Source organism: Camelina sativa, chromosome 11, assembly GCF_000633955.1.
Source record: "Camelina sativa cultivar DH55 chromosome 11, Cs, whole genome shotgun sequence".
Taxonomy (NCBI): Eukaryota; Viridiplantae; Streptophyta; class Magnoliopsida; order Brassicales; family Brassicaceae; genus Camelina; species Camelina sativa.
In genome coordinates, this window is record NC_025695.1 from 13,424,730 (window position 1) to 13,437,930 (window position 13,201).

Genomic DNA, 13,201 nt, shown 5'->3' on the forward strand with positions numbered 1-13,201 from the left:
TTACTTCTCATTCGTTCGTTAGTGAATACAGATAAAGCAAAAAAAAAGCCCTAATGGGAGATTAGGGTTCTTATGGGATGATGATTTTTTTGGAGAATAACCGAACCGGTTCTCCGCACTAATCCCGGTTTACTCTTCTTTGCTTTTCCTATTTTACATTTGATTTCACATTATAGGTCTTTGGTATTGTTATGAGATTTTGTTGTAATTTTAAGTGTATGTGGTTTAAAAAGGATTATTTTGTAATAATTATTGAATTATTCTTATCAATTATTTTTCTTCAACCATAACATTGTTCCTTATGACTTATGAGTTGTGTGTTTATATGTGTAATACGGCACATGTGGTNACATTGTTCCTTATGAGTTATGACTTATGAGTTGTGTGTTTATATGTGTAATACGGCACATGTGGTTGAACATGGTTCAATTGATCCAAATAAAGAAACGTGTCACTTGTTACAAATGATTGAAAGTTCTAACAAACACTTGAATGTATAAAGTAATCGAGTAAATGATGGTGGTTATGTTTCCCTTTGAAGCAATGATAGTATGATACTATCATGAATAGATAGCTCCATCAAAGATCCAGCCTGTTCATGTTGCTTCAGTTTCAATGATTACATCAGGACCGTTCCAGCCTTAAACAATGTACTACAGTACATGAATCAAAACAGTTTGATTTTCACCAGAAACCTCTGCAAGAACAATGTCCATCTTTAAATTGGTGAAACCGGTTTGAATCTCTAAGGACAATTTCTCTTCTGGTTAACTTAGACATGAACTTGGCCATTTCGTGACAATCTCCACAAACTCTTAGATTCTTAGTAACTCTTATGGTTTTACCATGTCCAGAGCTAAGAATCCCTAACGCCATTGCCAGTTTCTCACTATGACCACACAAAGCTTCTTCCTTTTCCATCTCTTCCGCATCGATCAATGCATATTTAGTCTGCGGTGAATGCCCTTCTTCTCTCATTCTAGCTCTTACTCTCCTTAAAAAAGCTTCAATCTGTTCAGTTTCCGGGTTTGAACTGTCTCCAGCTACAAAGATGTTAACTTTACCCTTAATCTCTATCCAGCTACATCCCGGATTCTTCCTCAATCCGCGTTGCCCTATCCTCCTTCTTAGCCTTTTTACTTCTTCCCATTTCTCAGCTTCCGCGTAGATGCTCGCCATGAGTACATAATATCCTGTGTTCTCTGGTTCAAGCTCAAAAACTTTCTCTGAGACTCTCTCAGCTAGCTTAACATCATGATGTATCCTGCAGCCACACAGCAACGCTCCCCAGATTGTAGCATCTGGCGGAATTGGCATGTTCTCGATGAACCTATAGGCTTTTGACAAGTTTCCGGTTCTTGCAAGCATGTCGACTATACAGGCATAATGTTCTACCGTTGGCTCGATCTTGCATTCATGTCTCATGATGTTAAAGAATCTCCATCCTTCATCCACTAGTCCTGAATGGCTACAAGCATACAACAAAGATACAAAGGATATTTCGTCAGGCTCAATACCCGCTTGTCTCATTTGATTGAAAAGAGCTATCGCTTCTTTTCCAAACCCGTGCATCCCATATCCAGCTATCATCACTGTCCAAGAAACAAGATCCTTGGAAGCAATGTCATCAAAGAGCATACGTGCGAGTAACAACGCTCCACATTTCGCGTACATGTCTACAAGCGAATTAGCAACATGCCTATCTGAGAAATACCCGTTTCTCATAATGTAACCGTGGATCTCTCTGCCTTTATCAAAAGCAGAAAGACTTGCACAAGCTGGAAGAACACACGCCACTGTTCTCTCATCAGGACTAAATCGCTTCTCTTCCAACAGCAAATTAAACAGACTTAGAGCTTCATTAGCGTAACAGTTCTTTGAGTACCCACCAATAACTGTATTCCACGAAATAATATCTTTCACACGCATCTCAGAGAACACTAGCTCTGCCTCTCGCATGCTTCCACATTTCGAATACATATCCATCAGAGCATTCGATACAAAGATATCAAATCCCATATCATTCTCCTTTATCCACTCATGGACTCGCTTACCTTCATCTAATAACCGATTACGTGAACAACAGTTCAAAACCGCAGTGACTGTATAAACATCAGGACTAATACCTTCTTCCTCCATTTGTTCAAATAACTTCACAGCTTCACCAGCCAAACCTTCCCTAGCATAACCAGCAATCATGGAAGTATATGACACAACACTTCGATCACTCATCTCCGTAAACACAGCTTTAGCAGAGTCTAAATCACCACACTTCGAATACATATCAAGCAACGTATTACAAAACCGATCTTCTCTACTGTAACAAGCTTTCATTCCAAAACTATGGACAGCTCTACCTAATGAGATCAAACGAGAATCAGCACAGCCTGCAAAAACGCTAACAATAGTAGCCAAATCAACCTCTACTCCTGAAACCAACATCTTCACAAAAACAGACAGCCCTTTTTCAGCTAACCCGTTAGATACATACCCATTAATAATCGAATTCCAAGATATAACATCCCTCGCAGTCATTCCATCGAACACCTTACGTGCACTATCAACTCTCTGATTCTTCAAATAAAACGCCACCAGAGAATTCCCTACAGAGTTCCGATCACCAAAACCTGATTTCAGAATATAACCATGAAGCTGCTCTCCTCCGTTAACACTTCGCAAAGACAAAAAGCTCTTTGAAATACAAGAAAAAGTATAGCTATCCATTTCAACACCAGAACTCATCATCTTCTTAAACAATCCAATACTGCCACTGAAATCACCAGACTTTGCTAGCTCGTTCATCAAAATATTCCAGAACAGAGGTTTCTCGATCTTAACCTGATCGAAAACTCGAGTCGCTTGTTTCAAATCTCCGCAATTTGTGTACATGAGAGCTAGTTTCGAACCCAAACTCGAATCTATCAAAAACCCATTACCACGGATAAAGGAATCAACTTCTTTACCATCTTCGAGAGATTTCGAATCGGAACAGAGTTGAAGAACAGAGCATAGAGTTCTGGGATCAATATCCCATTTTCCAGATACGCGGAGAAGCTTCACGGCGCTCTCTAGGTTCCCTGATTCGCAGAATCTACGTAATCGAGTGTTCGCATCCGTTGCGCTTCGATCAAACGTCGAAATCGAATCCGTTCTCAACGAGGCTCTGTTGAAAATCACATTTTGTCTAACTCTAACATCGCTTACTAATATCTCTCTCTGGGTTTGGAACCACCGGTGATGAGAGGAAAAGAAACACAAGCTTGGCGAAGACAAATTCGCCACCAACATCGCCATCTCTCTCTTATCTTCCTCTACTCATCAAACGAAAAAGCGCGGGAAAATTAAAATGATTGATTGTTTCAGTAAAAAAGAAAAAGTTTCAACAGACTTAGTTTATAGTATCGTGAAAGAGCAGTCCACCCACTCGAGAGCGATGTTCTTAGAAAAAAAAACTTAAAAAGTTTAAACCTTTACTGTCCACAAGTTTCTGCGTAGCTGTAATTGGACCCCAAACATATAAAGGTTAGTTTTTTTTTTTTTTTTTTTTTTTTNGGATAAATTTTTGTTTTGTTGTTGCGAGGAAAGAGGCCAAAGAGAGAGAGAGAGATTGAGAGAGAATCAGATTTTTTCAGGGAAGGTGTCAGGAACTAAAAAAAGCTATGGATTTGGCTCTTCATATTACTTGTGCTTACCCGTTGATCAAACAAGGATTAATGAGAGCCAAATCAACCAATCATCTTCCTGTTCGAGGTTATCGAAACTTCCCTATAGTTACAGTTTTTCTGATAATTTCTCTCGGATTCTAGACAGATATAGTTACAGTGTTTCTCTACAGCTAACTGAATTTAGACAGATAGCAGATAAACTTTCGCCGCGGTTTGTGTTGCAAAACTCGTGCCTTGAGCTGAGTCTTTCAAGAATCATGCTTCGAGAGAACCCTTTGTCTTCAATGGGGAGAGCAAAGAAAGTATCTGTTTGTTGCAAGAAACCGTCTAATAGAGGAGCTTCAAACCCGAGTAAATCTAACCAAGAGGAGATCATTTCTCTCTTGAAACGAATTCAATCTTCAATCTCCAAAGAAGCAGCTAGGGACGTTGAAGAGAAGAACCGTGATGAGTCTTCTGAGAGCAAGCCGCTGACCAAAGCTGTTGTTGACGTTCTTGAGAAATCAAGAAAGAAAACTGAGGGTAATCAACTATTCTCGATCAAATCCCAATCCATCTTCTTGCCATTTGTTGATATAATGACCAACTATTCAACTGTAGGAGATACTAGTGTGAAGAAGGAGCCACCAAAGAGACAAGTAGAGGTTCCCCGACCAGCGTCTAGTTTAGTTAAGAAAACTCCTACATCTTCTGCCTCAGGTCCAAGAGGTACGCTTCCAGTATCAATCAGCGATAAAGCTTTAGGAGAAATGACAAAGGAGGAAGAGAAAGCTTCATTGATAGAAACTATGAAACTTGCAGAGCTCAAAGAAGTTGCAAAGAAGAGAGGAATCAAAGGATACTCAAAGTTGAGGAAGAGTGAACTACTGGAGCTGATCAGATCGTCCTAGTGGTAATCTTGAGACAAACATTGTCTCTGACATGCAAACCAGATAACAAATGTGGTTGGAGTTGTTACATTTGGAAACTTATTCATGTAAAGTTGATAGATGTTCAAGAAGTTCAACCTTGTAAAATTCGGTTTTTCACCATCTGTTGTCAAACAAAGTTAATAATAGGAAGAAAAAAATCCCCAAAAATGGTTCATATCTCGAAGGCACTTGAAGATTCTTAACCAAAAGAAGTCAAAAAGGTTACCACAACACGAAATCCTTACTATCCAGAATCGTAAATATAAGAACTTGAAAACAGAGCTAACGCCAGAAAACAAAATAGCAAAAGACTCTTCAACCAGTGATGTTCTGAGACTTGTTGAGGATAACACCTTCATACTTAACCTGGAACCACTTCATGGCATCATCCTTAGTAACTCTATGCTGAATACCAACGCGAGCCTTGCATCTACGGCGACGGGCCACACGGTACCCTGGGCGTTCAAGAACAACGTAGAAATCCATACCGTAGATACCGGTAGAAGGATCATACCTAAGAAAGAAAGAAATGCAGAATGATTAGAACATCCCCCTCACAATCAAATTTGTTTCACTAAATCAGCCCATAATGCCCTTATCACCACACTTACTTGATTCCAAGATCAATGTGCTCCTGGATACCGAATCCGAAGCAGCCAGTGTCACTGAAGTTCCTCCTCAAGAGCTCGTACTCCTTCACTTTCAAGCCACTCTCAAGAAGCTGCATTGCCTTCTCACCCCTAACGGTGACATAGCACGCAATCTTTTCATTACGCCTGATACCGAAAGACCTCACAGTGTACCTTGCTGTTTACAATTAAGACCACTCTAAATCAAAACTCTAAAGTCTTTAAGTTACAGATATAAAACATCAAAGATTCAACATGAAGATGATTACATACCCTTGGAGAAGACAGGGGTTTGACCACTGAGCTGTTCCAAAACCTACAATTACCAAAAGTGGAAAGGATAAAACTTTTAACTTTCAATTACAATACCTCAGTGCCATCTATGAACTAAACAACCCATTTCAAAGTAGCTAAAACGTAAAGGTCTCAATTTTTTTGCAGTGTTTCCTAGTAAATGATTATTCTAAGAGGAAATAAAGAACGAACCTTGGAGGCACGAGTGAGACGATCACCACTCTCACCAACAGAGATGTTAAGAACGAGCTTCTGAACCTTAATATCCCTCATAGGGTTCGAGAGCTTCTTCTCCGACGCCTGCATCACGTAAACACACAATTAAAATCCCAAAAAATGAGAGGAACGAAGATATATCCATAGATCAAAAAAGGATGACACCTTACCATCTTAAAGACTCTGGATTCAAAATCGAAGGGAGATGAGCAAAAAGAGTGGCAGACGAATTGCGTCGGCTGCGAAGTGTGATAGTTATATGAAAGAATATTAGGGTTTCTTCCTCTAGAAAATGACGAAAGTACCCCTTACCTAGGTTTTAAAATTTTAAAAAAGCCCCGTTGCCGGGACTCGAACCCGGGTCTCTCGGGTGAGAGCCGAGTATCCTGACCCGCTAGACTACAACGGATTGATGTCTTCTCATAAGATTCGGAATTCTTAACTGGAGATACTAAGCTCATTTTGTTATCACTTTCTTATTTTCTGTTCTTTGTTTACTTTGATTGGTATGGTGAATCTTTACACAAAGCCAAGAAAGAGTCTTCAAGAATTGCATTTGTAAGAGACTTTGAGTCATAAACAAACCATCTTCATTAAACTTGGTAACAAAATAGAAGAAGACAAACATTCAAAAGCAGAAAAGAAAGAAAAAAACCAAAGGAACCCCTTAAACTGCAGCAACTCCCGCCTTTTCTCTCTTCATGGTAGACAGATGAAACACTTTGTATCACCTTCTCCTCAAACTTTTACTATATAAAAATATCTGAACTAAACTCATTTACATATGCAGAAACAAAAGAAGAAAAGAAGCAAAGAGGAGATTTTGTGTTTTTTTCACCAAATTCAAAAGGAGAGAAAGAAGCAAGCAGATACAACTGGAGGGTTTTTGTTTCAGCAGATTTGGGGAAGTTGGTTGGTTTGTAGCAGCTGGCTTTGACCATCAAACTTGTCTGAACAGAACATTTCTTGAACGAATTTGAGGAGGTAAAACTTCGAATTGTGTCCTCCGCATTATCTTCAACTACTACTACCTTCTGGCTCGTGTAATGGTACATTATATATATAAAGTTGTTTGTCTTTTGCAGATTCTTTTTATGTTCCAGATTGACTCAAGAAACTAAGACCCAATTGTCTCTTGATATGGTCTGGAATCAACTTGTTGACCAGTTCAGGTGATGCTCCAGCTACCTCTTGTTTGAAGTTGAAGAGAGGCGGGAATGGCCGTCCATTTGGTAAACGCGCGTTTGGTTCTCTAAGTTCATCAAAGAACGGATGTGCACAAGCTTCGAGCTGTAATACGTAGAACATCAAAAAAACATTAAGCATTCAGTTTATATTTTTATAGACAGAAGATATGTCAAGACAATGCTCACCGCGGTGCATCTAAGACTTGGAGAATATTGAAGCAGCCTTGATGCAAAATCAATCGCTTCTGGAGGCATCCTTTTGTGGAAGATCTAAATTAAAATGTAAATATAATTATGTTGATGTACTAAGTGGAAACTGAAACAAAACAAAATGTATGTAAAAGAGAAGAAAAAATAACAAACCTTGTGCCAAGGGTGTGCCTTTATTTGTGGAAACCTAAAATCTGTGTAATGTGGATTCATACAACGGATCTCTTCTCGAGTTGGTGTACCAAGAACCTGTGTCCAACAACTCCATACAATGAGGATTTGTAGCTAATAAATGTAACTTGAAATATATTATTGTTAAGAATTCTTACCTTTATAATTTCAACGAGCTGATCCACAGCATTTTCTCCAGGGAACAACGGCTGTATAAAAGAAAAGATATCCTCAGAAAGAGTCCTACCGCAAAATTACGAGAGGTTAAAGAAGCAACTTACTGAAATATTGTTTACCTGACCAAGAAGAAGCTCAGCAAGAACACAACCAGCAGACCAAATATCAATTGAAGTTGTGTACTCCGTGGCACCAAATATGAGTTCAGGTGCACGGTAGAATCGTGAACAGATGTAAGATATGTTGGCTTCGCCTTTAACCTGAAGCAACAGTAAATTTCATCAGTAAGTGGCAAGATCACACAAAACAATAAACGCTAAGAGTTCATATGTGCCGAAGTCTTACCAGCTGTTTGGCACTGCCAAAGTCACAGATCTTGACTTGATGAGTAAGAGGATCAACCTGTGTATAAAGAGACCAGAAGAGATACATTAACAAAGAAAGAACCAAGAGATGAAACAATACATAAAGCTGTTTCTTGAATGTAAATGCATACCAGCAGATTTTGAGGCTTTAGATCTCTGTGACAAACTCCAGCAACGTTGTGAGTGTAGGCAAGTCCCCTGAAGATCTAACATGACAAAAGGGTATATAATATCAGAATAAGTACAAATTTTTATGTACATCAGTTATGTGTACAGAAGATGGCAAAGTGTGATGTTGTTGTTACCTGGTACATGTAGAGTTTAACATAAACAAGCGGCATTCTTTGGTTAGCACTGCTATAATGTTTAAGAACTCGATACAAGCTCTCAGGGACATACTCCATAACCAAATTAAGGAATAGCTCATCTTTACTTGTGGTCGAAAAGAAGCAATGCTTCAAACAAACTACATTTGGATGATCCATGACACGCATCAACTGAAGTTCTCGGTTCTTGTATCTTCTGTCTTGCAAAACCTTCTTTATCGCCACGGTTTCTCCAGTCTCCAAACACTTAGCTTGGAAAACTATTCCGAACGAGCCTGTACCTACAACTCGCTCCGCCATGTAACTAATTGTCTAACAAAAACATAGGAAATAAATATCTTCGTTAAGGAACAAATCTTTGCATATACATAAAAAGTGTATCTACTTGGTTTAGTCCTGCCTATATAAATATACCTGTTTTGGTTCACCATTTTTGCCTCCGATTGTGGTGGAAATTATATGACCAGTGACTTGATCATGTCCGCCATCAACTACAGCATCAGGCATCTCCTGCAAAAGACAAAGCATCAAGGTCAATAAAAACGCAAGTAAAAGCTGAAAAGTATAATGCTCGTCTGAGAATCAAAAAGCCTAAAGAAGGAAACTTTATCCTAAAAGAGTGGTTAAGAAATAGCCGTTACGCAGAATGAAACTGATTTTAGTAAAAAAAAAAAAAAACATGTACGTTTTTTGTCACGCCAGAAGAAAGGTATAACAAAAATAAAACTAGAATGAATGAATCTATATAGCTCAATTCTGGATCTAGCAACTTGTGCAAACTGTGGATTCAATTACAGATCGAGACAAATTAGACATAAATAAATCCCAGCAACAGCAAAGCTACTGATTTAGAAAGTCAAAAGATGCTCAATTTACACAACTAAGGAGATACAAATCAGCTATAAAGAACTATTTTTGTTTCCTCAGAACTCAAAACTCATTGAGAGCAGGCCATATCTAGAGCTAACTCAAAAAAGGTAAAAACTTTGAACAAACCCAGAACTCAAAAAACCCCCTTTAACTTCAAAGAGTACTAAAACTAATAAGACTTCTCTACAAGAACAAGAACTCTCAAAAAGACCAGTAATTGAAAAGGTTAAAAAAAAAACAGGATCTTATTCTATCTGAAAGACAGCAAAAAGGAACACAAGTAGGTTTACCTTATCGTCAGCCATGGTGATAGATAGAGAGACACAGAAGAAGAGAGAAGATAAAGAGAGAAAGAGAGAGGGAGTGGATTTGAGAGAGAGAGAGAGAGAGAACAAATGAGTTTCAATCAGTTTGGTTGGTAATGATGATCATGGTGGAGAGAGAGGAGAGAGAGAGAGAGAGAGAGAGAGAAGCCGCAAGATGAGAAAGAAGAAAAAGGGAAGAGAGAGAAAGGAACAAGAGCATGTGAATCCAGCTCGCTCTCTTTCTCCCTCCTATTATCTCCCCTTTGCTTTCCGTTTTCTTCGCCATCTTCTTTCTTTCGTGTTTTTTTTTATTATTGTTTTATTTATTTTCTTTTTATGGTTTGTTAAGACGAATTTACAAATACATCCTCGGACTTGTTGTTTAATTACGAATACAGACCCGGTAAACTCTTTTGTGGAAATTTCGTCATCAAAGGGAGGGAGGGGGCATCATGTTCTTGTCGGTCAAATTTGAATCCCCCCTTTCAATGGACTCATGGTGCTTTGCTTACTAATCTTCTTTTTTTCTCAATATTGACTGACATTTTCAAGGTATATCTCTCATTGTATGTCAAAAAAAAAAAAGTTCAAAGGTTTTTAAACAAACAAACAAAAAGCCAAAGGTATTATCAGTAATCTCTATGAAAACTTGGCTAAAACGGTTATACTATCTCCGTTTCATAATATACGATGTTTTAGTGATTTTTCTTTGTTTTATAATATAAGATGTTTTTAACTTTTTAAGTAATTTTTAGATTACTTTTATATTTTCTTATTACTTATTTTATGCAGTTTTGTTTATGATTGGTTGAACTTTTTTAAAGTGGTTATTTTTTAATCTACAGGTTTTTACTTAAAACATATTATATTTTGAAATGGGGAGAGTATATAATTCCATGGTCCAATTGATAACACAAAACGGTATAAGTTTTTTAGTCATATCAATAAGTGGTATACAAATATAGTTATAAACCGTAAGTTACTAACATATACATAATAATATTTGATAGCGGTTAATTTCATATCGTTTTCGATATTATTTTTACAAATGATTACGATGAAAGTGATATATAGAATTGACAATCTAGTTTTGGTCGGCTGCTCTATATTCAATTTATTAGATCTAAGTCTAGCTAAATTGATCTTAGTTTACTCGTTACTTTACATCTAGTTTTGTTTTGTACCTATCGATGAATTACACCAAACATTAACTATTTAAAAAACACTTATCTAAGGCATAAATAGAAAAGTTAGAGCATGATGAACTGGAACAAATTTGTCAAAGATCCAAGTTTGACCATTTGGTGGGAAAACTTCTTTTTTGACAATTGATGAAAGAAAAAAAGCATTTATGTTTCTTTGGTCTTAGCTTTTTAATGTTTTTCTTATTTTATAAAAAAATTCAGACTTAAATTGGCTTTATAATTATTACCTAATAGTGTAGCTTTACTTATTGTGTTTTTTGTTTTCTTCTTTATATTTTTTTAATATATATATTTTTTTCTGGAGACATCAATATTAAAATCAATGATGATAATGATAGCAGTACTAGCATTTTTGCAGAAGACAACAAAATAAATAATAATATAATTTTCTTTTTGTTCAATTATGCATGGGACATACATACTTTTGGCTGTATGGATGGATTTACATTGCATATTTTTTGAGTTATCTTTAGACTCAATAATTTCTATGTCGATAGATGTATTATCCAACCGTATATATATAGTATACAATAGCAACCAGCCAACCAGTTTAAATGTTCATATACACATACGCTCAGGTTTTAGCTGCAGATTTGCACTGTAGTAAGCTGTTACGATTTATATATATAGTTTAGTAAACTTGAACCTATTATTTGTCTGCAAACGCGAATGAACCTAGTACACTTGAAATCATTGTGCGATCTAGTTGTAATTTTATACAAATTACATTTTAATTTGTATAAAATCATAATTTCACAATGTTTAATGAGACAAAATACATATATCTAAGTTTTCTATAGTAATGTTTTTGATACTTTATGTCTATTGTTTCATTGTACGACTTTAAAATCTGACGAATATAATACATACAATAGTAAAACTATTGAAGCATAGTGAAATGACTAAGAGAAAATCGGTCTCATTCGATAAGCTTTTGGGTTTTTTCTTTTCTTTTCTTTTGGTGGATAATGAAAAACATATATTTTATACGAATAACGAAAATACTATAATTAGATAAAAAGATTATGTTTATCTCTTGTGGTATGGGAAATAACAGTAACGTGCACCATGTGAAGAGGCTCGAGACAAGGCAGAGAGTGAAGAACTAATTATTTTGAATAAAATTGACTAATAATGTAATGTAACGAAGAAATATGACAACATGAAAATGAAACGCAAAGTTAAGTATATATATACATAAAGAAGAGAATAATAATTGGATTCGTACGAAAGGGAAGACAAAATCCTAAAAATGAATGATCTGTTTTTGCCTAACTAACAGCTAACCGTCGGCAAGAGAAATGAAAAAATCATAACACCTCTCCTTGAAGCATTATTCTTGCCATTTCTTCAAGCATCCCAACAATATTATTGTCTGTCTTCCTTAGTTTGGCTATTGAACTTTTCTATATTTGAATTATTGTTTCCCTTCTAAACTCTCTTATTAAATATATCCTTTAGTACAACATCTATAAATAAAATATTTGAATAACGAAACTTAATTTTCAAACATATATAAAGTCAGTTTTCTTACGTCAAAGATATCTATAATGTTCTGAAGAAACGGTGTCAAATTAAAACATTTAATTAAGTTCATTAACTAGTTATAAATGTTTCCCTAACTAACGTCTATGGTATTCCAATATCATACTAACAAGTAACAAGTTATTATCTACAAACAACATATGATGTAGTTTAATAATGAATGAAAATAGTCCTAGAAGTCTTTTTTTTCCTTCTAATTATTCATTCAAAGTTCATAAACGTATTTATCAATTTTGAATTCAGATTATAGTTATTCCGAAAGTGTGAATATTACAAGTTATAAACTCCGGTAATTTGCAATTAGTTTGCACCATTTTATAATTGAAGTTTAGACCATACTATGAGTAGAAGAAAACTAAACAGATTTGATAAATAAATGTATCGAATTTAATAGGAAAAAACATGGCTAACTACACGAAGTATAGAAGAATACATGGTCACACATACTAAGTATACTATTGTATCCTCAACTACACGAAGTATATGAATTACATGGCTACATGCATGAACTATATGACGTTATATGGTCAACACCATAAACATACAATTCGGTACACTGGTCGACTGACTCCAACGAAGACCGACGTTGACTCCGGCGAAGTCCGATGTTGACTCCGGTGTTGACCAAAAAAATGTATTAATTTTTTTTCTATTAAAACTCAAAAATAAGAAATATTATGTAAACATTTTTGTTTTTCATGATTAAAAAATATATTCAGTTCAATATCTAAATATTTTATTTCTCTAACTTATTCATTCTTATAATTAGTTAATTTTTATTTTTAAAGCTAAAATAATGATTAATTATAAATCTTTGATAATAAGATTATTTAAATACTACAAAATCATAAAATCAAATTCAACTACTTTCATTATAAAAAATAATATGCAAAAGATTGAGTATATGACTCTTTACTTTATAGTTTGCATAGTAAATGTTGTATAAAATTTTAGATATTTTTACTATAAAATTTGCATACTCTTAATAACATGTATACAACAACAAAATAAATTCACAATATTTACTTCTAATATATAAAAGATAAACATACAAAAAATTGATTTTAGCTAAACAATATAGAGGGTATGTTTGCAAAAGGGTATAAAATAAGAATATTTTTGCAA

General features: G+C 35.5%; 4 protein-coding genes and 1 non-coding gene across 10 annotated transcripts; 1 reads left to right on the forward strand and 4 right to left on the reverse strand.

Moving 5' to 3' along the window:
- LOC104723184 (pentatricopeptide repeat-containing protein DOT4, chloroplastic) lies at window positions 412-3,490 on the reverse strand. Its single transcript, XM_010441512.2, has one exon. The coding sequence runs from the start codon at window positions 3,292-3,294 to the stop codon at window positions 685-687; it is 2,610 nt and encodes an 869-aa protein (XP_010439814.1). The 5' UTR covers window positions 3,295-3,490; the 3' UTR covers window positions 412-684.
- Window positions 3,556-4,751, forward strand: LOC104723187 (30S ribosomal protein S2-like). 5 transcript variants are annotated; one of them, XM_010441517.2, is made up of 4 exons: window positions 3,568-3,750; window positions 3,858-4,187; window positions 4,266-4,373; window positions 4,467-4,751. In XM_010441517.2, exons 1-4 carry the CDS (start codon window positions 3,660-3,662, stop codon window positions 4,553-4,555), a joined length of 618 nt encoding a protein of 205 aa, XP_010439819.1. In that variant the 5' UTR covers window positions 3,568-3,659; the 3' UTR covers window positions 4,556-4,751. The 5 variants fall into 5 exon arrangements, with proteins under 5 accessions (XP_010439821.1, XP_010439819.1, XP_010439817.1 ...); XM_010441519.2 differs by having other exon boundaries at window positions 3,556-3,750; window positions 3,854-4,187; window positions 4,266-4,751; XM_010441515.2 differs by having other exon boundaries at window positions 4,266-4,751.
- On the reverse strand, window positions 4,718-5,983 carry LOC104723185 (60S ribosomal protein L11-1). 2 transcript variants are annotated; one of them, XM_010441514.2, is made up of 5 exons: window positions 5,886-5,983; window positions 5,692-5,799; window positions 5,479-5,521; window positions 5,188-5,383; window positions 4,718-5,090 (listed from the first exon to the last, which is right to left on the reverse strand). In XM_010441514.2, the coding sequence occupies exons 1-5, from the start codon at window positions 5,886-5,888 to the stop codon at window positions 4,892-4,894; spliced, it is 549 nt and encodes a 182-aa protein (XP_010439816.1). In that variant the 5' UTR covers window positions 5,889-5,983; the 3' UTR covers window positions 4,718-4,891. The 2 variants fall into 2 exon arrangements, with proteins under 2 accessions (XP_010439816.1, XP_010439815.1); XM_010441513.1 differs by lacking the exon at window positions 5,886-5,983 and having other exon boundaries at window positions 5,692-5,805.
- TRNAE-CUC lies at window positions 6,052-6,124 on the reverse strand. Its single transcript has one exon. It is a non-coding gene; the product is annotated as a tRNA-Glu (tRNA).
- LOC104723188 (shaggy-related protein kinase eta-like) lies at window positions 6,697-9,602 on the reverse strand. The gene is made up of 10 exons (XM_010441520.2): window positions 9,312-9,602; window positions 8,566-8,661; window positions 8,131-8,463; window positions 7,957-8,031; window positions 7,806-7,862; window positions 7,580-7,720; window positions 7,442-7,492; window positions 7,266-7,361; window positions 7,089-7,172; window positions 6,697-7,005 (listed from the first exon to the last, which is right to left on the reverse strand). The coding sequence occupies exons 1-10, from the start codon at window positions 9,324-9,326 to the stop codon at window positions 6,808-6,810; spliced, it is 1,146 nt and encodes a 381-aa protein (XP_010439822.1). The 5' UTR covers window positions 9,327-9,602; the 3' UTR covers window positions 6,697-6,807.

What these genes read in the sequence shown, in the direction of transcription:
- LOC104723184 (XM_010441512.2), bottom strand. Translation starts at nt 3,294, where the DNA reads ATGGCGATGTTGGTGGCGAATTTGTCTTCGCCAAGCTTGTGTTTCTTT.
- LOC104723187 (XM_010441515.2), top strand. Translation starts at nt 3,660, where the DNA reads ATGGATTTGGCTCTTCATATTACTTGTGCTTACCCGTTGATCAAACAA. An exon ending in CAATCATCTTCCTGTTCGAG is followed by an intron (nt 3,751 to 3,857) that starts GTTATCGAAACT and finishes TTAGACAGATAG; the next exon opens with CAGATAAACTTTCGCCGCGG. An exon ending in ATCAAGAAAGAAAACTGAGG is followed by an intron (nt 4,188 to 4,265) that starts GTAATCAACTAT and finishes ATTCAACTGTAG; the next exon opens with GAGATACTAGTGTGAAGAAG.
- LOC104723185 (XM_010441513.1), bottom strand. Translation starts at nt 5,805, where the DNA reads ATGCAGGCGTCGGAGAAGAAGCTCTCGAACCCTATGAGGGATATTAAG. An exon ending in GTCTCACTCGTGCCTCCAAG is followed by an intron (nt 5,522 to 5,691) that starts GTTCGTTCTTTA and finishes TGGTAATTGTAG; the next exon opens with GTTTTGGAACAGCTCAGTGG. An exon ending in CACATTGATCTTGGAATCAA is followed by an intron (nt 5,091 to 5,187) that starts GTAAGTGTGGTG and finishes TTTCTTTCTTAG; the next exon opens with GTATGATCCTTCTACCGGTA.
- LOC104723188 (XM_010441520.2), bottom strand. An exon ending in CTGAGCTTCTTCTTGGTCAG is followed by an intron (nt 7,493 to 7,579) that starts GTAAACAATATT and finishes TCTTTTATACAG; the next exon opens with CCGTTGTTCCCTGGAGAAAA. An exon ending in CAAGTCTTAGATGCACCGCG is followed by an intron (nt 7,006 to 7,088) that starts GTGAGCATTGTC and finishes TACGTATTACAG; the next exon opens with CTCGAAGCTTGTGCACATCC.